We start from the raw sequence: 26,309 nt of genomic DNA on the forward strand, positions 1-26,309 counted from the left end.
TCTTAGTAAGTTGGTTTTGATAGCAATACTTTTTTACTTTTCCTCAAGTAAAAATTTTACATGTAACAGTATTTTTTTTGCAGTGTGTTATTGCTATAAAACATCTGAGTACGTCCTCCACTACTTTGTTTTATGACATTTCAAGATATAATATATCCAATAATCCAGGACCAGTTCATCATTATAGAGATCACTACCGCCAGCCCCAGTGCAATACCACAATCATCCAGCGGAGGTCGCAGAGGCTTCGACTCCACCACCCGAAACTCCGTTCTCGCTCTCGCGGTAGCTCCGTGCCTCCACCGGCGGCGACATTCAGAGAGGAGATGGCGGCTAGAGGGGGCTTTCAGACAGCACCGACGGGTGGTGGTGGCGGAGCGATGGGACCTGGACCACCAGTACCGGGCGCAGGACCAGGCATGGGGCCCGGGACTCCCTCTGGACGGATGGGACCGTCGTCGGCCGCGCAGAACCACATGTACCGCTCCCCGATGCCCGGGCCTGGGTACCCGGTGAGATATCGCTCCATCTTGGCTTCTGACGCGTTAGCCTGTCCGCTAGAACAAAGCCTCTTACCGTTGCTTTGTCACTGGTGGCTAACGTTAACCACCGCCACCAGTGCGGGCCCCAGCTCGGACTAACTGCAGCCCGACTGAAAAGTAGTTACCAGTGAGAAACGTTTTAATCAGTCACTTTGACCGACTATGAGAGTTTGTTCGTTGTTTGAATTCGCTAACCCTCCCGCCCGCTAACAGTAAGAATAGCTAGTTAGTCACGGTAGCCAATTAGCTTAGCCTGCTAACGTCGCTAACTGTTAGTGCCGGCCAGTGTTCTCGCTGAAAACACACTATAAGGGATTCGAGTCGTTTACCAAACGCGTGAAAAGGCAAGCCTTTAAAAATACTAGTTTTTCTTTAGACAGGTTAAGCTTTTGTTGAACTAAAAAGTTTTAAAGCTGCAAAGTCAAGTAACATGCATTGTCTACTTGTGAATGAACAGGCTGCAGTTTGAATCAATGCAAATTCTCAAAGGTTTGCGTAGTGATCATAGGAGAAGCTCAAACTAGGACCATGCACTATATACTATGTGTAATAGATAGGTTTGTTGGTCACCAGTTGGTGTTTCCCAGCTCGCAGAGGCATCATTCCCTGCATTTGGTAACCCTGCAGTCACCTGGTTGGCAAAGGTATTGCACAACAAAACAACTGGGCCTGTGGTTACTCCACAGAAAGTTTTACATTTTGTTTGGGGAGTTTGAAGCTTTCGCTGAACAAAACAGGTGCTGCAGCTGTTTTCAAGTCGATTAAATGATCCAAAATTTATTGGCAAGAGATGCAGTGAGTAATCAATTTGTCGATCCTCTAAGAAATAACTGGATTTTAGTCATTTCGTAATGCGAAAGAGTCAACAACTTGCCGTTTCCAGCTGCTTGAAATCTGAGGATTTGATGCTTTTCTTTGACAGAAATGACAGTCAAGTGAATATCTTGGGACTGCCAGACAGACACAACAATAATTAGGTCCGAGGGAAATGATAACAAACATTTTTCACTAAAAACTAATTTTATATACAAAATGTTTCATAAATCAATCAAAATAATAATTGGCAGATTAATAGATAATACACGGAATTGTTTGTTGCAGGCCTATTAGCTGTTATATCAGGGACTTAAGATTACGTAATGCAATTGTCTGTAAAGATAATAGATTTCAGTTAGTCCAAAATACACTGCAGAATGTGCTCAACAAGTACAATGTTAGTTCATTTGAAATTATGCAAGCCAATGTTTTACTTGTGTAACGCAGTTACTACCTTTATTTAATATGAAATATGTGAAAGGAGATATTCTAGGTGTTAAAATATGTAGTAAAAGGACAGATATGATATGGATATGATGGCGGTCTGTCTCAGTGATTAGGAATTGACAGCACCTGTGGATCTTGCTTTCTGGAGTTGTAACATGATGGAGCCCTCTTGCATATACATTTAAAGTATCTAATATTGCAGTTATTTTTGAGTTGCATTACCCTGCACATAAAATCGTACTGATGTCTCTGAGATGTTCAGGGACAGTCATTTTTTAACACATATAAAAAATACCCTGCTTGTAATAATAATTTGTGTCGGATATTTTTTCCCACAGAAAAGTTTAATCATCTAGTTAAAATGTACAGAATTTTTCAATATGCAAATATTGGTCATTTCAAACATTTAACTGCTGGACACAAGATGTCTCCTACTTAACATTTTCACACATTTCACGTGCACTGCAGGTTTCAAGTTTTCACATCACACTTGTGTAAGATGCGTATTGGACCATAATTTGTCTCCAGACTAGAGCACAGAGAAACTTTCCCCACAGCAGATAAATTTGTCAAACACCATTTCCTTATCAATTTACCTACAGATTATTTTCTTGGTTAATTGTTTGGACTACGAAAATTTCCGAAAATTGTCTGTCACAATTCCCTTGAAAGCTACCTGGCCTCTTCACATATTTTTAGCCCAAAACCCAAAGATATTCGGTTTAGAATGATGTAAAGCAAAGAAAAACAGAAAATCCAAAACATTTGGAGAGGAGTTAAATTACAATGGTTGCTTGATTAACTTTCTGTCAGTTGTCTGACTAATCGTTGCAGGTCTACTCTCTGTGTGCTTATGGATGCACTTTGCTTAAAATAGCTAAGTAGTCCTGAGTGGATACTGTTGTTTTCCTGTGACACATGCTGCTGCTTCTTTTTCCACCATGTCACGCAAAGTCAGTTAGTGGGTTTGTCCATGTGTAGTATTAGGTTATAAGTTTTTATAACCTGATCTGTGGTCAAGTGTTTTTACTGGACTGAAACTATTGTATTGGATCATTGGTTGTCTCCAGCTAATATGCGGTTTGTCAGAACCATGATAAAAATGATAAATCATTTGTCATTATTGATATACAGGAATTGAAGTGTTTGCTGCTTAGCTACTGGCAGCCTGTAACACAGTTCAGTGAAAGGATGTTACATCTTTTTTTTCTCTGACGTCCCTGAATGCTTTCACTCATACAAGCAGCCTTTCACAACATAGTCAAAGAGGCTTCATTCTCTGAAAGCTGCAGAACTCCAGTCGTTCTCAGGTAAATCAAGGTTGTGCTGATATATAGTGTAAAAAGCACCGAATGATCGACATACAGTCCCTTTCTGCCCACACTGCGCTTTGTGGAAAAGGCAGAGCATATTCATCTTACCCTTATTGTTGACAAGTCAATGTCCGTCGCTCTTCCTCTCCTCCACCCAACGCCATAGGCGTTGCGGAGAGGGTACCTTCAATTCTCTCTCATTTGTTGGAGTGACTGCTGGAAGGAAAGCTGCAATCAGTGATTTGTCATTTATCTGCTGTTCTCACCTGTACTCATGCAGTCAGATACACGAAGTCGCCTGTTTGAGTTCTTAGCACATGGTTTGGTGAGTTGACAGTGGTGTTTGTTCTATATTGACTTATTTGAAGGAGTTGGCATGCGAGTTGTTGCTATATGTTGTTGTAGGACTACCAGACAGATGCCTCAAATATAAAAAGCAGTGTTTGTATGTTCTGTAAACAGTATAAGAGCTCTTATGTGGTGTTGATTATGAGCTATGCTTTCAGATTTTCATGTAAGAATTTGTTCTATTTAGTGAATAATGAATACTCATATATATATATGTGCTGCTAATGTTTTATTGCCATATTTACATTGACATTTCAGCATTGATTTTTTTGGTATTTATTTAATTCTATGTCTCATAGCAAACACAACCATCCCATTAGACAGTATCCATACAAGTTATAGCGAATGGATGACAATCTGCTTTTTCTTTCCCTCAAAAGCCATTTCAAAGCTTTCATTACACTCATTGACCTTGGAAAATTCAGGTTGCTTTACAGTGGACATGCTTTGTACTATTTCAGGCATTTCAGATGAACGGCAACTCATGGACCCAAAAATTAAATTAGAAATACAGACATTAATTAATTAATTTGTCCATTTGCAACCATAATTGGCTTATCTGACCCCCAGTGTCTGTTAGAATCCATGATGATATCCATAGATTTCACAAATTTAGGATTCAGATGCTAAACGTGCAGAGTTTCACATCACTGACTGACGTGTAGCCCTGTTATCTTTATGATTCTACAATACATTTATTCCTCTTTTTGAACAATGTTCTCCGACAGGGAGTACAGTCACGTTATTTCTATAAAGGCGTTAATTGAAACACAATCCTTCACCTTAGATTTGTCCTTTTAGCTGTAAAAAACATAATGTGGGGGTGCTGAGGCGGTGCAATATTTCCAGCTACCACCAGAGAGTACCTGTGAAATTACCTCTAGCTCAATTAGCCATGTTACAATGGGAAGCTCATAAGGAATGTCCTTGTGACCTTCTACATTTTGGTTGGAAGACCGATACATAGTTGGATATGCACAATATGCATTAACAAATTATGTACATTTTTAGGGCTGCAGTCAACTAGTTCCTATAACCACAAGTTATAGCCCTGCACAGATCAGATTCGTGCAGTCTGAACAAATTTGGGGGATGAAAATAGCAAACACAAAGGAATCCTATTTCTCATCGGCAAAGCCTTAAAGCAGGTGTTCAGATTTCTCTGTGGTAAAGATTCAATGGCTGTGAAATGACTTGTGAAATAGAAAACTAATGCCCAGAAAGTCTTTATCCTGTAACTAGTATTTTTTTCCCTCTTCTGTGTGCAGAGACCTGGCATGCCTCCATCCAGCCGTATGACCCCACAGGGACCAGCCATGGGCCCCCCCGGATACGGCAGCAGTCCTGTGTCTCGCCCCGGGATGCCTGGTGTGATGGACCCGTCTCGTAAGAGGCCGGCCCCCCAACAGATTCAGCAGGTTCAGCAGCAGCAGAACCGCAACCAGCAGTAAGTACCCCCTCTAGATCAGCAAAGGAAAGTGTTGTGATTATGTTAATGCAGTATTATTCTTCAGGTGTTTTTTGTATGTGTGTCATCGAGGCACTGCAGAGTGTAATCTTAGACTGAGGAGTTTAACTGGCTTCTTTGTCTTCTTGTGATGACGCACAGAGCTGCTCTGACTAATCTCAAACTTATCTTATTTTGCTTATTTATTTTTACAGTACAAAGAAGAAGAAGATGGCTGATAAAATTCTACCTCAGAGGGTGAGTATTTATCAACGGCAGTGAATGGAAATCCATTCATTCCAGCCTTGAGTGTTTTGGAGAGATTACATCTGTAAATCAATTTGAATTTTAATTCAGGTATCTCTGGGAAAAAAAGCCGAGCTGGTCTTTAAAGAGCCGTGTTTAAAGCCCTAGGATTAGGGGTGCATGCACTCGACATTTTCGTCAGTTTCATGCGAGCCGAGTGGTAGTGTCCATGATGAAAGATTTTTGAAAATCTGACAAACAGGACCAGAAAAAGCTTCAGGTTTATTTCCTTGTATTTTCTCTAACCACAGGGTATCTGCAGGTCTTGAAAAGTCAAGCATTGATTTAGGTTTCCTCAAAACAGGCCATAAAAGATATTAAAACATCCTTAAGCGTACTTCAGACCACTGACCTTAAGTTAATTAGGTATTTTTTAATTGATTAATCCATCCATCCATTCATTGATTCATCCATCCATTTTCTGGTGCTTATCCAGGTCCACCGTATGTTCAGTGATTAATTAATTATATTATTAGGATGTGATCGTGATACAAATGTGAATAAATTAACATTCTTTTCACATAGAATTTGAGGAATAATTTGCTGTATTGTCCCTACCAGTTTTTATTGATAAGACTGTGAAACAGGTATCATATTACATTCTATTCAATATTTTTTTTTAAATTTACTTTGTGAATCTTAAACATCATATTGACAGGCCCTTTACCCTGACAGTTTATTATAATAATCTTTTGTTTATATTGATTATAATTTAGTTTTTTAATGTATTTGTTTTCCTGTACAGTGTTTTTTAATCAAAACTTTTTTAAATGTACCCATTACTGAATGAGAACCTAATTCTACTTGCAGCCATTCTGACCTTTTCATTCCTGTGATTCTTAGTATTCATTGAAAACAGAAGCTGCTGGGTAAGCATCGAAAGGTACATACAGATGTTGGAGCAATTACACCTGCTTGCCAACATACTTTGGTCCCTACAGATTTTTAAGCTATGTACGGTTCCTCTTTGAGAGGGAGCAAGTAGACAAAAATGCTGCCATGATGTTTAGTAAGAATTGGTATATGAAGACAAAGTTGACAGCTGACAGTGACTTCTTTGGGGTGTGTGCTTGTTTAATGTTGCACCAGTGGTTACCAGTATGTTCTCTTCTGTTTCAGATCAGGGAACTGGTCCCAGAGTCTCAGGCTTACATGGATCTGCTGGCTTTTGAGAGGAAGCTGGACCAGACCATCATGCGCAAAAGGCTTGACATTCAGGAGGCCCTCAAGAGGCCCATTAAGGTATAGTTCAACTGTACACTCCCAGGCTCCCTCATTCACTTCTGTTCAAACCTGAAATTAATTTCAAAGTCATTCAGATGCTCGGGGGCTTCCACGGTCCCTATAACTGGTCATTTAAAAGTGATGCCATTTTGTAAAGGCTTGTTAATCCGAAATGTCTACAGGATTATGAGTTCATACATTTCACAGGCTGCTTTATAAAGGGGGGATTGGTTTTAAGGCTTCAACTCACGGATTTTTGAAACAAGATACAGACACTATGTTTTCATTTTTATAGAAAGTAAATGTTGATTTTACAGACTGTGTTTACATAGAGGTGAGCAAAAAGTCATCATGTTGACGAAAAAGAACAGGCTTAGCAGATATTTGAATATCCTCCCAGCAACTGAACTACACAGAAGCATGGAGCAGTAGTTTAAAAAAAATACTAGTTGATTATTGATTTAGATATCAATTCAGTGTTGAGTGATTGATAGCACATGAATTTAAAATGTGTGTTTTTTGACTAATTGTTTCTAGCAAAAGAGAAAGCTTCGGATCTTCATATCCAACACCTTCAACCCTGCAAAGCCAGATGCTGAGGATGGAGAAGGAACAGTTGCATCATGGGAGCTGCGTGTTGAAGGGCGTCTGCTGGAAGATGTAAATTAATAGGAGTACTATATATATTTGTTTTATTTTTAGATTGACTGTTTTCCTATATATATTTATTTGTGGCAGTCTAATCCAAAGCAACCATTTTTGTAGTTATGCTTCTTGTAGTCTCAAGAGTTTTTACATTAAGATTTTGTCTATTAGCTATTAGTCTTTTGTCAGTGGCGCTACCTTCCCCCTGTTCCTTGTAATGGCTTAATAGCAGTATTTAACCAAAGATCTGTTGCTTCTTATTACACTTTGTTTGCTGGATGCTTTGTGTATTTCAATATTAGGCTATTTTAACCTTTTTCCCCTCGCCAAAATCATTCTTGTTACTTCCCTTATATGTATTTATTGAGATTTGGATCACAACATTTACTTCCCTGGAGGGAGCAGAATAGATAATTGAAACAAACTTGCTTGCACTTTGAATTCCAACAAACAACAATATTTGCTTTACAGACAGCTGTGTCCAAGTATGAAGCCACCAAACAGAAGAGGAAGTTCTCTTCTTTCTTCAAGTCCCTGGTGATTGAGTTGGACAAGGACCTGTATGGTCCAGATAATCACCTTGTGGAAGTAAGATCATTTATTTTATGTATCTCTATATATGCATCTGACATATAGCCAGTGTTTTGCCTTTCTATAATCATATTATTAATTTGGAGTTTAAAAAAATGTGGAATTTCTGTTTATTGCGTCTTTACTATGGTTAATTTGTATTTTGAACAAGAACACAACATTGTTACTCATTTAAAATAAGATCACCTGATTTTACAACTTTCATTCAGTGGCCACTATTTTAGGCACCCCTGCACAATCTAATGCAGGCCAATACAATAGCACTGCTATATCATCTGTTTTTAGGTGTCACAAAAGTAGACTTTATAGTAAAACAGCTGTAATGGATTGTATAAAGGTGTACATAATAAAGTGGCCACCGAGTGTATTTTGATTACATTAATTCAATGGTCAGTTAATGCTAAGAATCACTTGTGTATTGATGCACTGACAATTGAAATTGAAGAATCTAAGTTCATAGACTGAACAGTAAATATTGTACTTGTTACTAAAATGTCCTTCTAGTGGCATAGGACTGCCACCACCCAGGAGACTGATGGTTTCCAGGTGAAGAGGCCAGGTGATGTGGGTGTTCGCTGCACCGTCCTTCTCATGCTCGACTACCAGGTAAAGGCTCAGGGGTTTTACTCTGCCTCTCAGTAGGCCATGTGGTAATGTTGCCTTCAAGTGTTCTTCGAACATTTAGTTTGAGGAAAGGTTAGTGGAGGAAATCCGGAGTCATCTTCTAACAGCAAATTTACCTTTCTCCAAACAGCCCCCTCAGTTCAAACTGGACCCTCGGCTGGCTCGTATGCTGGGTATCCACACCCAGACCAGACCTGTTATAATTCAGGCCCTGTGGCAGTATGTCAAGACCCACAAACTCCAGGACCCTCATGAGCGTGAGTTCATCAACTGTGACAAGTACCTGCAGCAGGTGAGTGGAGTCCTGTTGTAACGTAACACACCTCGAATTCACATTGTTACTTTTAGATAGAGGAAGAGAGGAAAGGTTTCTTTCTAATCTGTTGTTGAACACAAACTGTAGCTGGCCCATGAAGCTGGGATGAGTGGCAGTCTCATAGTTGTTCTGGTTAATTCCTGCTCTTGAGGTTGCACAGTCTCTTTCTCTACCCTTTTATGGCGACTCGCTACTTCTGGGTCACTGAATGGTTTCGTGGTGCATTCTTCTCTACTCTGCCAAGATAAACAGTATTGTAGGAAGTTAATATTGAATTCCTACAAAGTTATGGAATAAATTTCACTCGACGGCTTATGATACCTAGGATGTTTACACTTTCTTGTAAATTAACTACTTTGATTTGGGATGAGGAAAATGTTGAATGCAATTTTAAAAGCTTGCTTTGGTAATAATACAATAATACAATCAGTAAAAATGGGGAGTCAAAACACACTCGAACAAACTGGAGATAAAGCAACAAACCTTTTGAGAATAAAAGGAAAATGGAGCATAGGAGAAAGTAGTTTGTTCAGAAATATCTTACACAAATGAGCCTGAGCTGCAAAACAAAGCAATAAAGCATGGCGGTCACCTGCACTGAGTTAGCTGCAACTAAGGCTGCAATATATGGCTGAAATCAATTTTAATTAGGAACTTTTCCATATCAGTATAACAAAATGGTAAATAGGGATGGTACCAAAACCCAATATTAAATGGGCCCTTGGGCTAAATTATTAAAGACTGTAGTATCAATAAGTCCTGCAGTTATCGGTTCTGATATCCGCCAGGAAAAATTAAGAACATAGATTTCCTTTTTATTACTGCTATGTAAAAGTTATCCTGCACATTTTATCTCACTAAAGCTGTTTCTGAATAAGACATTCGTCTATGATGCATTTTCACTGTTGCCAATCCAGAAGAGAGACATCTATGAGCTTGTATGCGAGGGGTGAAGAATGTTAATTTAATATACAGTACATATAAGAAAACGATAAACAGTATATTGTAAATAGTAATGGTACCACAGCACTACCACTGCCATTTAAATCTTAACAATACCAATCCCTGATTGTAAATGTACAACTTGATTTTCAGTGCAATAAATTCTGTTTTTGCCACACTTCAGTATCTCATTGTGTAAGTTTGTAAAAAAAAAAAAAAAAAAATTGTAAAACAGTCACAGTATCATTGCAATACAATTCCACTGAATCAATAATTGAAATTGGGCTGCAATGAACGATTTTCATTTTCAGTTGGTCCGTAGAATGTCCACAAAGAGTAAAAAACTCTCCTCACGGTTTCACAAGGTGTCCAAGGTGATGTTTTAAAACTGCATATTTTATCTGACCAAAAACTCTAAATAGCACTTGTTGCAGTAACCGAGGGTTGTCCTCATTTGCAGATTTTTGAGACCCAGCGGATGAAGTTCTCTGAGATCCCACAGCGCCTGCATGCACTCCTGATGCCCCCAGAGCCTATCATCATCAACCATGTGATCAGGTAACATAATGTAGTTGGGTGTACAGTGCACCTACACTAGCTAGTTTTGTAATTAAATGTTGAGAAAATTTAACTAGTTCTGAGAGAACTGACCAAAGAATTAATACATGTTTCCTTCCACTACTGTTGTGCAATTATTAGAGGCTGACTGCATTGAGATAAACAGCTGGTAGCAATAATTTTCCAGTAGGGTCCCATTTAACTGTTGCAAAAGAAGAGGGTGCAACAAGATGACGTGATTAAGAGTGCCAGTCAAACCCCAAAAGGTGGACAACAATGAAGAAAACATAATGGAAAATAGCATTTATGTTTATGCCATGTGTTAACTAGAGGAATGTTACAGTCTCCTCATTGCTCAACACAGATCTGATGTTTTCATCTGATGCTATTTTTCAGTTATTAAGTTTCGGTCTATAAAATGTCAGAAAATGCTGCCTGTTGTAAGTCCAAGATGATGTCTTGAAATTCCTTCTTTCAACCGACCATCATGTCAACACTCATTACAACATATATGACAAAATCAATATTGGCATTTCGCTTGAAAAACACAATTAAGCACCTATCAAAATAGTTGCCAGTTCTCTGAATCCATTAACCAGCTGATTGATTGAGCTCTAGTTGTGTTTTTTGTTTTTCGGTCTTAATTTGTGGCAAATAAGATGTTGAAAAAGTTGGAGCTGTGATTTTTTTTTTACCCAACATCAGAAGTGGTTTGCTGTTAAAATCCAATCTTATTTGTCAATCGCCTGTTGCTTCTAATGTGATGTGACCACACACAAACTAAATATACTGTATAAACTGTATTAACTCCTGTAATAGTGTGGACCCCAATGACCAAAAGAAGACTGCTTGCTATGACATTGACGTGGAAGTGGACGACACATTGAAGACCCAGATGAACTCCTTCCTGCTCTCCACAGCCAGTCAGCAGGAAATAGCAGGACTGGACAACAAGGTACGAGCAGCCGCCAGCTGTTCTTTGAGAGGTTTAGACAGAACTGTGTGTACACAGTGGGGAATTGTGTTTCCTGTTTCCTGCAGTTTTTTGTGAGGTTTTGATCTTATACAACCAAATCGCCCCATCCTGAAGATAAACTCGAAATGAAAGGAAGTAAGATTTTTATGTATTTATTTTGTCAATTAGTTTGAGATAGCACTTAATTATTTTCCTACTATTTTGTATCAATGAGCAGTTGTTTCGAATTTTAATGTCTTGTCACTTTGCCATGTGGCAGCTACCATTTGCTGAAACTGCTAAGGCCATTTAAGCACGATCGATTTAAATGTAATGTGAGGGGGCAGGGGCTTGTTTTTTTTTTCTTATCTAACCCCAGTTCATTGAGTGTCAATTTTTGGTCCCATTTTCTGGGACCTGCTGTGGGCAATTTCATACATATCTGCTCCCTCAAATTGTTGCCTGTGTATTATTGCCTCTATTCTCTCTAACCAGTTTTGAGGTCAGTCAGGTCTTCTTGACCTCCTGCTAGCAGCCATTACATTGGCTAGGATGTCTGCAATCACATTGATAAGGCATGGAGCCATTCTCCTAAAAGACGCCCCCCTGTGTTCTCTTTGTTCTGAGACAAGTTAACAATATAGATATAGAAAGCGTGTTTACAGTTTATAGGCGCCATTCATTTGGTTACTTTATTTTGGTTTGGTGACAATTGCTGATATACACCCTGTTCCTGCCGGCTTAATATCAGAAACAGTTTATAGCAGAGCCTGTCTTAGTTGTCTCAGCATTTGTAGAAAGTGAACACTGTGATGAGTGAAAAAACCAGATGTTCAGCTGACTTGACCTTGTCATGCTTGTTACTGCAGTGATAGTTTTTTAGTGTGTACATGTAATTTTGGAGAAAGGGTTTGATTTATCGCATCTGTTCTTTTTTTTATTGGAAATTGGTGCATGTGCTGCATGTTCATATAATATCAAAGACTTTTCCCAAAGTGGTTCCTTTTTAAAGGGTCCCTCAACAGTGTTCTTTTTATTAAAAAAAATAATAATAAAAAAAAAAAGGCTTCTTTTTACAGCATTACTCACTAAAAATGATTATTCAACATCTCAAATTATACAAGTGACTTATCAATAGAATTTCAGAAAAATAAACATTTAGCTTTTAGTTTTTAAATGAAAGTTGTTGCCTGTGTTATTTCTCACACCTTATATGATAACTGGTATCAATCTTAGACAGGGTCGTTAGTTTGCCAGGTGATGATAATCTGGAACAACCTCTTTAAGCAGGTTTCCCTTTAATTAATAAGCATATCTTTCTTCCTCTTCATAAGGCGGTAAGATAGAAAGATGTTTCTAAGATGAAAAGCATGGAATAGTTCAATGTCTTGCAAACAGCATGAAGACCATTAGGAATGAGAATCAGGAGATTTTGCAGCTAGATTACCTGTCATTAGGCACAAAAGCTATTTTGACACACTCGTCTCTCCAAATGACTGCTTAATACTACTCTGACTAACATGCATGTAGCATTATTGTGCTTCATTTCTACTGCATCAGACTTGATTGAGTTGCAGTTCAGAACAGGTTCAATAGCATCAGTGCCAACTGACTCATTATAAGGTTGTTATTCACTCTAATTTAGAAGTTAGTTTGGGTGGGAGTGAAGTCACTCTGGCTTGGTGATTAGGACAGGAAGATTAATTGTAATTCAAACTTCTCCAAAATGTCGTTCATCACATAATAGAGCCCAATTAATTATGGCTTTACACTTGAGGTATTACTTGAATTATTACTGATTTTGGGTCTGTTTTTTTGAGAAAAGTAGCCTAGGGCTTAAGGGGGTAAAGGAAACTTCAGTCTGTCCTTAACTTAGTAATTGAGTGTGATGTGCTTGTTGATGAATCACTGTCAATTAATATTTTATCAGTACCTACTTAATAACTTTAAATTTATAGCCCTTCTATGTTTGATTCTCCACAGATCCACGAAACCATTGAGACCATTAACCAGCTGAAGACCCAGAGAGAGTTCATGCTGAGTTTTGCCAGAGATCCTCAGGGCTTTATCAACGACTGGCTGCAGTCCCAGTGCAGAGACCTCAAGGTCAGTCTGCCTGTCATGACCTCAAACCGGAACTTGAGGAACTTGATGCACTTTTGTTTTTGGTCTAATATCACTGTAGATACCATGGCGCTTCTGCTTGCAAAAAAATCCACCTTGCAACACACATCACAGCTATTATCAATGCAGAACACATCTCTAAACGTTTTTGTGTTGCTTTGAAATGAAAAAGTTCTTTCACTAAACTTTAAAGCATAAAGATGCAGCTATGGTGTCAGTCATTCAGAGGAGTAAGCACTTTTAAACCTGAATGCCGTTTTGCCTGAATGTTCAACAGTCATTCAGCAAGAAGTCCCATATGGATCAGAAAGATGAAGAAGCAGCAATAACCAGCTTCTCCACTGACAGTAGCCTCAATGGATCAAAATGCATCACAGCAGACTTCTAGTGTTTTGAGTAGGAGGCCTGACTCATCGTTTTCAACTTGAAACACTTAATTCCCTTACCATTACTGTCACTACTGTTATCGCTCCACCTACCCGCCTACTCTGTTCCCCTGTAGTGTAATGTCATTAGAGGAGAAAACTTTGAGATTTGATGATTGAATCAGTGTGCTCTTTTTTGTTTGTTTGTTTGTTTGTTTGTTGTGTCTGTCGGCTGCTATCAGCTACAGTGCTGACCATCATTGAAGTTGGCTAAACAATTTCTCACCCTAGTCCCACCTCTTCTGTTCCAGTCCAGTGTGACTGAGTGTTCAGCTGTCAGCAACCTGGCAAGAGAGACACTCAGCGGTGATTTTATAACTGAGCTATGACCAGGGGACACACTTTTGCTTTTGTAAATAATATGTTTCTCATATTTGTAGTTAAGGTGCATTGATAAGAAGACATCAGTAACAATTTTGAGTGTTTATAAAAACAAATGATATATACAAGAAAAAGCATAAACCAAAGAACCACAAGCACATGACATTAATATATGGAAGACAACAATTTCAGTATTATTTCTTTTCATTCCCTACATAACGTGTTACATTTTTCTGAAAGACCAATCACTCCTGTGTTAGTACTCAGAGGTTTCATCTGTTTTTCCGTGTCTGTTTTTTTTTTTTCCGCATCCAAATTCAAATGTAATGGTAGGGGATGTTAGATTGACTTTCAAACAAATTTTGTGATTTGCACTATATAGATAAAATTGACTTGACAACCTGTAAACCCATTTGAATGCAACACTACAAGCACTTATGTATATGTTTGGATTATTATGTGCCATTAAGGAATGTGGGATATCACCAACAGAAGCAAAATAAGTTGAGGTAATTTGGAGAAAGTGGCTACAAGAAAAAGAAACTCTTGCACTTCTAAATTCACACCTGGAAAACAGTCATTATCACCAAGAGATGAAATGTTGTCCTTTAAACTATTCTCACTTGAAATGCTTTAACGTCTCTTCTCAAATGTCAAGAATCCGGCAAATCGGAAAAATTTTAAATATATGCTTTGACATTTCTAAGCCTGAGTAATTTTCAAGTTCAGAAAATGCCCTGCTTTCATGTTGGAGGGTATTTGGTCCTGCTGTTGTTTGCTGTGTCACAGTGACATGGATTTAAACCCCAGGTTCAACTGTGGCAAGACAAAACTTAGTTACGTAACTACGTGGACACTGTCCACACAAGCTCCCCCCTCCAAACACAAGACTAATGCTGCCAACTCAGGTGTAAGACAAGAGGGCAGAGTCAAAATAGAGCGTGAAACATTTAATAATATGTCTGACTGGAAGCATGGCGGCCTCCCCTCTGCGTGCTGAGTGAGCCGATTAAATGCTGACCAGTTGTCACCCACCTGCAGTATTTGTTCAGCCGAATCCCTGTGAAATTGAATGAATTCAGTCCAGTGCTGGCGGCTCCCACTGCAACAGCTTTTCAGAAAAAAAAGGTGCTCTTGTGACAGTATATTCATCATAGCTGCGGTCTGTGTTTGATGAGTCGCTTCAATAGATGATGTTTATCCTCCTTCCAGGGTTTTTTCTTTCTTTAATTTATCAGTCCTAGGACAAGTTAAGATGTAGCGTTTGTTTAATAATGTCTTTTTCTGTGAACAGACCATGACAGATGTGGTAGGAAACCCAGAAGAAGAGCGAAGGGCTGAGTTTTACTACCAGCCGTGGGCTCAGGAGGCGGTCTGTCGCTACTTCTACTCCAAGGTAATCTGTTTTTCCTCTGCTTATTCTTCCTCCTGCTTATTCCCCTCTTTATTTTAGTCATGCTTGCACCATTTTGGTCTGAACTAAATTATCAGCAACTATTACATTTTACAATCTATTGTTGTGTCTTCATTAAGATCATCCGTGCTTCTAGTGAGGAGGATAAAGACACTTGAGACCCTTTAACTACAAAATAATTATTTCGATTAATTTGCAGATTATTCTCTCATTACTTTTTTTAATTAAACTTAAGAAAATAGCAAAAGAATAAAATGTCCATTGGAATTTTTCTTGGTGCTAATTTTTTTCCTGTAAGAAATCCAAGTAAAAGACTGGTTGGACTTCACTTCATATAAACAGTAAAATTGGTCAAAAAATTTAATGTTTTTCCTGTTTTCAGATCATCAAAGCTACACATATTTTATATCAGTATCTCACGGGGCTGTGACATTAATTTTTTTTTATCATCAATTAATTTAATTCTGCCGATGTTTTTCTCTGTTTTGTTCTTTTCTATAAAATCGCAGATAATAGGGATAAATGCCAACTATTTCCAGAGCCCAAGGCGACAAATGCAGAAGCCAAAGTTAATCAATTTACTATCATATATAACAAAGAGAAGCGGAAAATCCTCACATTTGAGAGAATAAATGGCTTTTTTGCTAAAATAAAATAACAAAAATAATAAATTGATTATCAAATTTGTTGCCAGTTCATTTCCTGAGTCTAATCAATTGATCATTTTAGCTCCAGTGCTAATTAATAAAGGCTCTTAATCTTTAGTGTTATTGTGCCCATTGTCGACTTTCACAGTTTTCATTGTAATTTTTTTCTGGACATTAAATCTGGTATGAAAATGTCTTTCAGGTCCAGCAGAGGCGACAGGAGCTGGAGCAGGCGCTCGGCATCAGGAACACCTAAAGAAATTTGCCCACAGGCTGGAGATGAGGAGACGTGCTGTTGGAGACGACTAACGTGTGTCTGTGTGTGTGTGTGCGTGTGAAAGAGAGAGAGACATTCAAACTGACTTCTGACAAAACTTAGAAAGACATAGATACTAGGTGGTTTTGCTGTTAAATAGGATGTTAATTTTTTTTTTTTTTTTTTACTTCACCCCGCAGCTACTGCAGTCTGGTTGCTACTTCCACATTTTTGTATGTTTTCTTTTTTCCTCACGCCACAGCTCCTTGAGCACAATATATTTTCTCTTGCATGTCTAAGCCTTGCCTGGAAGCATTCCTTTTCCTTTTGACATTGTATGCACACAAAAGAACAGACTGTACACAAATGAAAAACAGAGGGCAGATTTTACCTGGCAACTTTTAATGTATTTTGCCCCTGAAGCTAAAAATATCTTAAAACGGCTAGAATGTGTTGATTCTGCCACAGAGCTTTTTTCCCCTTTTTGGAAAGTAAATTTACATTTCACACTCCTGACCCAGTTCCCAGATGCTTGCCCATTCAGTTAGATATTGATTGTGATTGTGTTTGTAATCAATCAGGCTACTTGGCTGCACATTGCTCATTGTTTTGTTTTGACAGTTTGTGCCACAGTTCCTTGTCAGAATATACATTGCTATGGCAAAGCGGTTATTTTTTGGTAAGAGTGCCATTTAGTATGAAGTTTTTCTTTTTTTGTTATTATCAATGATCACTTGTTTTTAAAAATATGTATTATATCAGTACTTGTCTTGTTAGCTAGTACAGATTATCAAGGAAGTAGCTAGTATGAGTACCTCTAGTCTATATAGTTTTGTAAATACTGAGCAGAAAAAAACTGAAAATGGATGTGAAGTGATATTGTATCTCTTATCCTGGCAGATCTTTTTCTTAACTCTTTGTCTACGCTCAGATAGTTGAACCAGTATTTATATCAAGTGGCCCTCACTCTCAGAGCCCAGTGATTTAGCTCTGTACAATGTAAAGACGGCAGTCCCGTTTGAGGAACCACTGTTCTGCAGGGCAAAATGCACACAGCATTCATGTTGCCTGCAGACTGGGAAGAGTCAAATCTTCTGCTTTTAGTTTTGTGTATTTTAACTATGTGCAGAGAAGCCATAAACGCTTGAACAAGCTCGGTGTCACGTGTGGGTAAGCAGGTGTGAAGAGTCGTAGCTTCTTTGTACGCTGGCTGAAGACCTGACACCTCATGGGTTTAATGGTTTCCCTGTTGAAGATGAAGATGAGGGTCCTGGCTGAAACCGTTGCGTGTGCATTTCATTAACAAATTCCAAGAATACACTAATGTGGGTTTGGGCAGGTACATGATTTGAAACAAGTTGTGGGAACCTTTGGGGTGTAAATCACAACACTGGGGAGGGTTGGGGCTGCAGTATTATTTGAATCTGCAGACTTTTTCATGGACCAAACCTATTTTTCTGTATGTTCTTATTATGTTATAATAAAGGATATGTAAAATGTACTTGTATTTGGGAGGTTCTCTGTCTGCCACTGCTTTTGGTAAATCTGTGAATAATGAAAAAATGATAATCCTGTATAGATTATAATTGGGCTGCAATCAATAATTAATATCATTGATTTATCTGTCAATTATTTTCTCCATTGATTATTTGTTTTGGTCCAGAAAGTGTTACTAAATAGTTAAACATGCTCATAGAAAAATTTCTTCTTCAAATGTCTTTTTTGGACCAACCATCAGTTCAAAGCCCACCTAACTCATTAATTTACAAGCATAAAATTCACTAGCGGTGGAGGTACTCAGATCCTTCACTTAAGTAAAAGTCATTCCAAGTCCTACTGGAGTAAAAGTACAAATGTATTATCAGTAAAAATCGACTAGAACTATGAAAGTGATTTTTTTATATTTTTTTGTAAAAATGTCTCCTCTGATTTATTACGTCTTATATCTATTATTTGGCAAATTAATTCGACTCTTCATACAAGTCTAGGGAGGTGGAGAGAGAGTTTGTAACCATAACTACACAAGTGCACAAAAAGAACAATTACACATGATAGATAGTGAAAAGGCAACCAGATGAACTGATACACAAAAGATTCATTAAGCTGCCATCGCCATATTATCATCTGTGTATCATTAACACGATATGAATACTTCTTAAATATCACAGTTATAATATATACAGCATATTGTGACATTAACATTTCAAACATTACAAATGGACCCCAACTAGACTCTAGGGGTCTCGAGCCCAAAAAGTTTGAGAACCACTTTTAATTTAGTTTATGACAGCGTATAGATCTTATAACCTTATCATGTTTTTGTTTTGTTTTTTCTCTATCTGTCTCTAAAAGTATCTGGTAACTGCAGCTTTCAGACAAATGTGGTGGGGTAACTAGTACAGACATTCCCTATGAAGTGTTCTGGAGTGTTAACCAATGATTAATTGGTTATCAAAATTGTTGCAGATTAATTCTCTCGCGATCAAATAATCAACCAATCATTTCAGCTTTAGTTTGTGAAGTTTTGGAGGGACTTGTGTTTCCATTTATTTCCCACTATGTCTCACTTTTATTACTGCTCAATGAAACGCTGTAATATCCTGTGTGAGTGTGTGAGTGTGTGAGTGAGAGAGAGTGTGTGTGTGTGAGAGAGAGTGTGTGTGTGTGAGAGAGAGTGTGTGTGTGAGTGTGTGTGAGTGTGTGTGTGAGTGTGTGTGAGTGTGTGTGTGTGTGAGTGTGTGTGAGTGTGTGTGTGAGTGTGTGTGAGTGTGTGAAAAAGAGAGAGAGTTTGTCACTGAGGGTCGACAGAGCAGACCAACCATGAGGGGAGGGTGTGCCTGAGCCTCAGCTGTGTGTCTGGTATAAATACACTTCCTCCCGGCTTCACTCTGTCTCCGCACCAGCAGCAGCAGCTCCGTCTGGAAGGTCAAACACATGATGGCAGCGCCCAAGAAAGTCTGTGTGATTGGCTCTGGTAACTGGTGAGCTGAAGGTTTTAATGTGTTTGCATTTCTTTCATGCACTTTAGGATGTCTTTCAGTGTGGTGTTAAAATACAAGGGGTGCAATAGTACATTCATAGTCAGCATATCTGTATTTTTGTTCCCTTGATAAGATCTCACACGCATTTTTTTTTTTGTGAATGCTGTCTAAAAGTTGGCAAACTTGGAAACCAGAAGGCAACTTTAGTCTTTGTTAAGAGCACAGAAATGATTCACAAAGTTCATAAACTCACCTGCTGTTTTGCAAGACTGCAGATTGACATTTTCTTTGCAGAGAGCAGGTTGTTTTCCTCCAAGACTAACACTGACTCTCTGAGTATATACGATGACCTTAGGTGCCTCAGCACTCCAAAATCTTTATTAAAGAAACGACACCTGCCTTTTATCATTCAGCAACATTTGTGCTGAATAAGCCTTCGTGTGGTGTTGATGTCTCTCAGCCAGCATGACCTTTAGATTAGTCGGTGGTGGAAGTAGTCAGAGGCTTTAAAGCAGCAATACTACACTGTAGAAACAGCCCAGTGCAAAAGCCCTGCATTCAAAACTGTACTAATGTAAATGTGAGCAGCAAAATGTAAATAAAGCAAGTTAAAAGTAGCATCACTAATGTAGTAACATGTAAACAGCATTTTAATGCTGTGAGTGGTCGAGAGAGACATCATTTAAACTAATTTGGGTAGTTCAGTAGGCATCATGTTTTATAAACTGGTGATGTTTTGTTTGTAAAATCTTACTCTGCACACTATCTGTCAAGTATTTGTAGTGGATTCCCCTCAGAGAATTTGTAGAAGTAAAACGTTGCAGAAAATGTAAATACACCAGTATCAAGAACCTCAAACTGTAATGTGCTTACTTTCAACGAGTTAGATTAGTTATGACGGGATGAAAGTTTAACTGATATGTGCTAATAAATGCCAACTTACTGATACTTAATATGTGATCTCAAAAAGGGATTTCTCACAGCTCTCAGCTCATGTTATGTTGATATTCAATAGCCTGTCTTTGAATGGGACGCTCCTTATGCCAAAATGATGCTCTGCTGGTATTTATTATTCACCTATAGTGCTATTCTTGTCTGGAAGAGCATTTGAAAACTTTTTAGGTCATGTGACACAAAAGTTCTCCACTACAATCCAGATTGATGGAGGTCTATGTCCCAGTTAACAGTTACTGTAACTGCTGTTGGTGAAGCAATGGTCAGTGTAAAGCCTCTTTAATATCAGCAGTAGTTGATGCTGAGAACATTTTGTTATGTAAAAATACAAAATAAATGAGAGTAAATATTAGGCAGAGCAGTATCAGAGAATCAATTTCCCAAGGCTGGACAATATGACACATGTTTGATCATTTCTTTCCTCTAATATCACAGCAGCACCACTTTACACTTGAAAAACTCCCAGTGCCCTGGCATGAAATCCATTCAAATCCATGTGTGGTTCATATTTCACAGCCTAAAGCAGAGTAAACTATAAGTTCAAGCAGCTATTGTCCTGACACTGGAATGATCATCATGTGTCCCTGCATGTCCACAGGGGCTCTGCCATTGCCAAGATTGTGGGCGCCAACGCAGCCAAGTATGACAGGTTTGACACCACAGTGAACATGTGGGTGTTCGAGGAGACAGTGAACGGCCGTAAACTCACAGAAATCATCAACACAGACCATGAAAATGTGAAATATCTGCCTGGTCACAAGCTGCCCCCCAATGTGGTAAGCACCAAAAATGCTCTTGTTGGTAATAATGACATATGTAATTCCCATGTAAGAAAAATCATCTTATATGTGCATGTAAATCTTCTTTTGGAGAACATTTCTTTTGTTCAGTGTTCTGATTGAAGTCTTATCATGATTTCTCTCTTCCTCAGTTGGCTGTTCCAGACTTGGCTGAGTCTGTGAAAGGAGCCGACATCCTGATCTTTGTGGTCCCTCACCAGTTCATTGTGAGAGTGTGTGACACCATCAAAGACCACATCAAGAAGGACACCGTAGGAATGTCTCTCATCAAGGTAACATCTTCCTTATCCTTATCAAAATTTCCTGTTCTTTCTGTTGGATCCCACAATGCACCGAGGAATGAGACGTACACACTCAGATTTTCTCATATGGTGATCTGTCTCTTACAGGGTGTCGATGCAGGCCCAGAGGGTCTGAAGCTGATCTCAGAGGTCATCCGAGCGAAGCTGGGCATCAACATGACGGTCCTCATGGGAGCCAACATCGCCAGCGAGGTCGCTGATGAGAAGTTCTGTGAAACAACCATTGGTATGCCGTTTAATTCTTGAAAAAGATATCCATCGTGTGAGGGCAAAATGGCATCACACTCATGAAAATGACTCTTGATATTAAAGTAAGCAGAGTAATATAATGTAAGTGAAGACAGTGCTTACATGATAAATGATATGATAAATTTCTTTTTTCTTTTTACTGGATAGATAATCATTTGAAGTGATACTCCTGCAGTGAACAACGTGACTGGATGAATTTGGATATTTCATGAAATTATAATGGTTGAAAGTATCAACAAGCGGATGTACTGGTCCAACTGCAGACTGAACCTTTTTCTTCACACTTACATTGACCAAGTTTTATTTGTTTTTTTTTATTATTTTACTGAAAGATTGTGAGACATTCCATTTAAAAAGTAATACTACTCAAAGCCATTTGAGACATGCTGCTGAACAAGCAGAGGTCTAGAATCCAACTCTCCTTTTGTTGTAGTACACTGAGTGGCACATCAGTGTGTGTAGTTCACAGTGCACACCACAGGACTTAGTCAAATTTTAAGTTTATTGGAATAGTTCTTACAAATCAATATGGTTTGGTTTGATGTGTCTTGCTCAAAACATAATTTTTATTGTCTGTTACAGTATAAAATTTCTCAAGTGTTGCACTACGGAAACTGATGATGATTTATTTGTTATTTTTGTTCACAGGGTGCAAAGATAAAACATGTGGGCCCATTTTGAAGGAACTGATGCAGACCACTAACTTCCGTGTGACCGTGGTGGAAGAGTCTGATGTCGTGGAGATTTGCGGTGCTCTCAAGGTCGGCTTTAACCCTCCACCAGATTGATCTGATCTTCGTGATATTCACAGTCATCCTAGCACTGGCAGAAATTTCAGTTTTATGTCTTTATTGCGCAATTAAACAATGCATATAAAGTTGCTCCAGAGAAATTTACAGCATAATCTTATTGCAGTTTGGTATTTGTAGACATCTACTGAACTTTCACTTTAAATTTAGTTTTGGCCTTGATGTATTTGATCACTCATCCAAAGCAATGTTACATGTTTAAGCTGCTGATCTGCTCGCCTTCAAGGTGCAAAAAATGTAATTGTAAATACTCCAAAATAATTGCTAATAATCTTCCTTTATTTTTGATTATTTGGGAGTTGCTTTTCATGGAAATCGTATTCAGCAGGATGTGTGTATTTGTTAAAAGCAGTAAACAGATAACTAAGATCATTTGCTGGAAGTCTATAGTGGCTGTAGAGCATATAAATGATGTCAAGAATATATGAATATAATCTAGTTGGAAGTATTCCTTTCTCATCTCAACAGTTAGACTCCTCATAAGCATTAACATGTGAAAAGAGCAATACACTAACAGCAGCATCTCCTCTTTATTTGCCATTGCAGAACATTGTAGCAGTGGGAGCAGGTTTCTGTGATGGCCTGGGGTTCGGCGACAACACCAAGGCAGCGGTGATTCGTCTCGGCTTGATGGAGATGATTGCCTTTGCCAAGGTCTTCTGCACAAACTGCCATGTCTCCCCCGCCACCTTTCTGGAGAGCTGCGGCATCGCTGACCTCATCACGACCTGCTACGGTGGACGCAACCGCAAGATTGGAGAGGCTTTCGCCAAAACAGGCAAAGTAAGGGAGGAAAATATTTTATCTCTTTATATATGTTTGTTTATCTTCGTCACTCTCTTTTCATGAAAACCATAATCATCTAAGACCAATAAGCATCTCTGTGTGTTCAGACCATTGAGCAGTTAGAGAACGAGCTGCTGAACGGTCAGAAGCTTCAAGGTCCAGCTACTGCCTCTGAGGTCCACCAAGTCTTGAAACAGAAAAAAATGGTGGAAAAGTAAGTTCGTCTCATATTTTGTTTTTTAAAACATGGCTCATTTGGACTTTAATGAGTCCTACAATGACTGATAGGATTTGGGGTTTTAGGTTTGGATTCCACTTTAAAGAAGAAAATTTGATTGAGTTTCATCACATAATGTAAATATGTACATTGCATTTAAAGGAATAGCTCAACATTTTGGGAAAATTTGCTTATTTTTTTTTTTTGCTGAGAGTTAGATGAGAAGCTCTTGACTCATTTCATGAAAGCATTAATTTCTGTTTTTACACTTTGGGTTTTTGAAACAAATGAGAATTTATGTGTCGATTAATGAACCTTATAAGTGCTGAGAGGCACGTTATGTTATCTCCACACAGAACCAGTTTTCAGTCTTTATGCTAAACTAAGCTAACAGGTTGTTGACTGTGGTTTTATACTCATGGTACAAGGTGAGAGTGGTATAAATCTTCTCATCCAACTCGAGAATGTGAACAAGCTTAATTCCCGAAATGCCGGTCTATTCCTTTAATAATGAGCATCCTTCTAACGTCATTCTTTCACCTCTCCAGGTTTCCTCTTTTCACTGCTGTTTACCAGATCTGCTTCAACAGCCACCCAGTCACAGAGTTCATCAAGTGTTTGCAAAACCACCCAGAGCACATGTAAAGGACTGACGAGAGGGCGGATGAATGGATGAAAGTTGGAAAAGGACTTTTACACTAGAGCTACCGTATAACCAGGGAGTTTATAGGGCGGGCAGGTTAGGTGAAGATTGACCCTCATCCTGACTCCTCTCTTGTTTGAGTCTTGCCCTCCATCTGCCTGAGGTGCTGTGTTGACCTGCTGTTATGACATTACTGACAGAAGCATAACTTCTGTCACCACCCCTGTCCTTATGTTCTGATTCTACACATACATGTCACAAATTGCTGCAAAAATCGACCAAGTCTTAAAAGTTTGAAGAATTTGAGTTACTCTGCCTTACACAATATACACACCCTGACCTGAATGTTTTGAATGGTTACAATATTTCTTGGGTAAAAGTGCCTTGACTTGCCTTTTCACTGACATGTATGTTAAACAAAGCACTGAACACACAACAGTCACCACTCACCACCCACGTGTTGCTTCTTAATATGTAACCAATTACTTACCTAGGATTTATTTTGGAATAAATTATTGAAGTCGTTTGCTTTGTGTCTGTTTTCAGTGTGTTTTCTTTCTAGCTTGCTGGTGTCTGCCTGCACGATACACACTCTCTGCAGCAGCCTCACTGTAACCCGACCTAATCTCAGCCAGACTGCCATTCTAAACTCTTCACCTTTACCATTTTCTACAGCGTCTACTTCAACCTTTCTTTAAGCGCACGTCCTGCCTCGGTCACAGACCTCATTAGTGATGGCTGTGTTGTTCAGTATGGATTAAAAGTGGTAATTAGTTCAGCAATATTAGGGATGACACCATGTTTACTGGTGTTTTTCAACCCACTTTATGAACAAGAGTTTTGTGTTCTAATGATTCATTCGAAAACATCTCTGGGGGCTTCTGGATTCTGTTAAAATGCAAAACACCAGTGTGTCTTCATCAACGGCCATCTGTCCGTCCCCATATGCCAACGAAACCGATTAATGCTCAGTCCCTCTAAGGCACTATGGATAAGGGTGTCAGATAAGGGCACCATGAAATACGAGGGGTATGGTAGCATGCATGCTCCATTCAGCCAGTGTTCTCATTTATAAATCACAGGAGCATGAATCCTCTCCATGCATGTCCTTTGATCCCACATATGGGCTCATTTCTTATGTTTATCTGCTCATTTGCTCAGGCATGTTTTGGACCGTGAAGTTACATCATTTGACACTTGTTTAATATTGGATTCCCCTGCTGAAATCCTTTGCATAGTTATTGAGTCAACTGCCCCGTAAGATTTCTAATAATAACACACTCCAAAGGGGCAAATGTCCATCTATAATTAGACAGCGGACAGCACTGCAGCTGCCTCATCCCTGCTTCACAACACAGATAGAGGTATACCATTGTGCTGCCACTGAAATCATAATGTTAATGTCATATTTCAGTTATTTTAGCTATGTTTCAAAGTTTGCATATTTTAATTTTTTGACCAAGATTTCAGTAGGGTGCAATGTATGTTTGAGCCGTTACAGATACAGGATAGCCTACGAGATGTTACATAATATTAATTGACAATTTTATAAATGTAATACCCTTTCTGACCACTTGAGTGTGCCCTCCCATCAATCACAAGCCCATCACTAACCATCACCTTTATTTACCTTTGATAAACCACCTTTTAAGATAACCTATCTGTTGGATTACTAAGCGGAAGTTGTTAAAATCTTCCAAATTATAACATCGCAACTCAAGTATTAAAGTATATGACTACACTGTGGTTCTAACAGAACAACAGAGCAGGCAGATGGATGCCATGCGTGCATGCACTGAACCCATCCCTTCAGCGAGGGAGGAGGGACTCCCTTCACTTCCTCATCTCAGGGCGGCAGACAAGATGTGTAAAGTTAGCCGGTAACAGCCATAACACACAGGAAGCTGGGCTGTTTCACTTTCAAAATTAAATCGTGAAATAGTCAGGAGAAAAGATCAAGAAAAGCTGGTTTTTAGTATTTTTGCATGGGTCGTGGTCTAAAGACAGTTCGCGCCTCTTTTTCAGCTGCAGCTGCAGCTGCACCTCGACATCTGCAGTAAGGGTGCTGACCGCTCTCTTTTTGGTTGTAACGAGGGTATTATGGCAAATGTAGTAAAGTAAACAAAAGACTACTTGCTCAACAAATGTACTGGAGTAAGAGTAAATGTTTAGTTTTTAAAAAGTAATTTGAAAAGTACGTGTTCCTTCTAAAAAAAAAACAAACAAAAAAAAACTACTTTGCGTTACTTGTAACGCATTACTACCCACCCTGAATCAAAATGATGGGAGATAAACCTGGGGCTTTTG

At 38.8% G+C, this 26,309-nt stretch overlaps 2 protein-coding genes across 3 annotated transcripts; both read left to right on the top strand.

Annotated features, from left to right (window-relative positions):
* The first annotated feature begins 288 nt into the window (after positions 1-288).
* smarcd1 (SWI/SNF related BAF chromatin remodeling complex subunit D1) lies at positions 289-17,762 on the top strand. Of its 2 annotated transcripts, none has more exons than XM_023406342.2 (13): positions 289-512; positions 4,735-4,913; positions 5,129-5,171; positions 6,339-6,461; positions 6,981-7,103; positions 7,560-7,676; positions 8,184-8,285; positions 8,434-8,595; positions 10,022-10,119; positions 10,939-11,074; positions 13,058-13,180; positions 15,239-15,340; positions 16,208-17,762. In XM_023406342.2, exons 1-13 carry the CDS (start codon positions 327-329, stop codon positions 16,259-16,261), a joined length of 1,548 nt encoding a protein of 515 aa, XP_023262110.1. In that variant the 5' UTR covers positions 289-326; the 3' UTR covers positions 16,262-17,762. The 2 variants fall into 2 exon arrangements, with proteins under 2 accessions (XP_023262110.1, XP_087030152.1); XM_087174026.1 differs by lacking the exon at positions 289-512 and adding an exon at positions 1,293-1,337.
* A 1,371-nt stretch (positions 17,763-19,133) lies between these two features.
* Positions 19,134-24,529, top strand: gpd1b (glycerol-3-phosphate dehydrogenase 1b). Its single transcript, XM_023406346.2, has 8 exons — positions 19,134-19,242; positions 20,795-20,972; positions 21,128-21,268; positions 21,386-21,524; positions 22,196-22,308; positions 22,903-23,139; positions 23,250-23,356; positions 23,908-24,529. The coding sequence occupies exons 1-8, from the start codon at positions 19,196-19,198 to the stop codon at positions 24,002-24,004; spliced, it is 1,059 nt and encodes a 352-aa protein (XP_023262114.1). The 5' UTR covers positions 19,134-19,195; the 3' UTR covers positions 24,005-24,529.
* Positions 24,530-26,309: the final 1,780 nt, after the last annotated feature.

The sequence above is a fragment of the Seriola lalandi genome, unplaced genomic scaffold (genome assembly GCF_002814215.2).
Source record: "Seriola lalandi dorsalis isolate HSWRI2012SDOR001 ecotype SW California unplaced genomic scaffold, Sedor1 jcf7180002054304, whole genome shotgun sequence".
Lineage (NCBI taxonomy): Eukaryota > Metazoa > Chordata > Actinopteri > Carangiformes > Carangidae > Seriola > Seriola lalandi.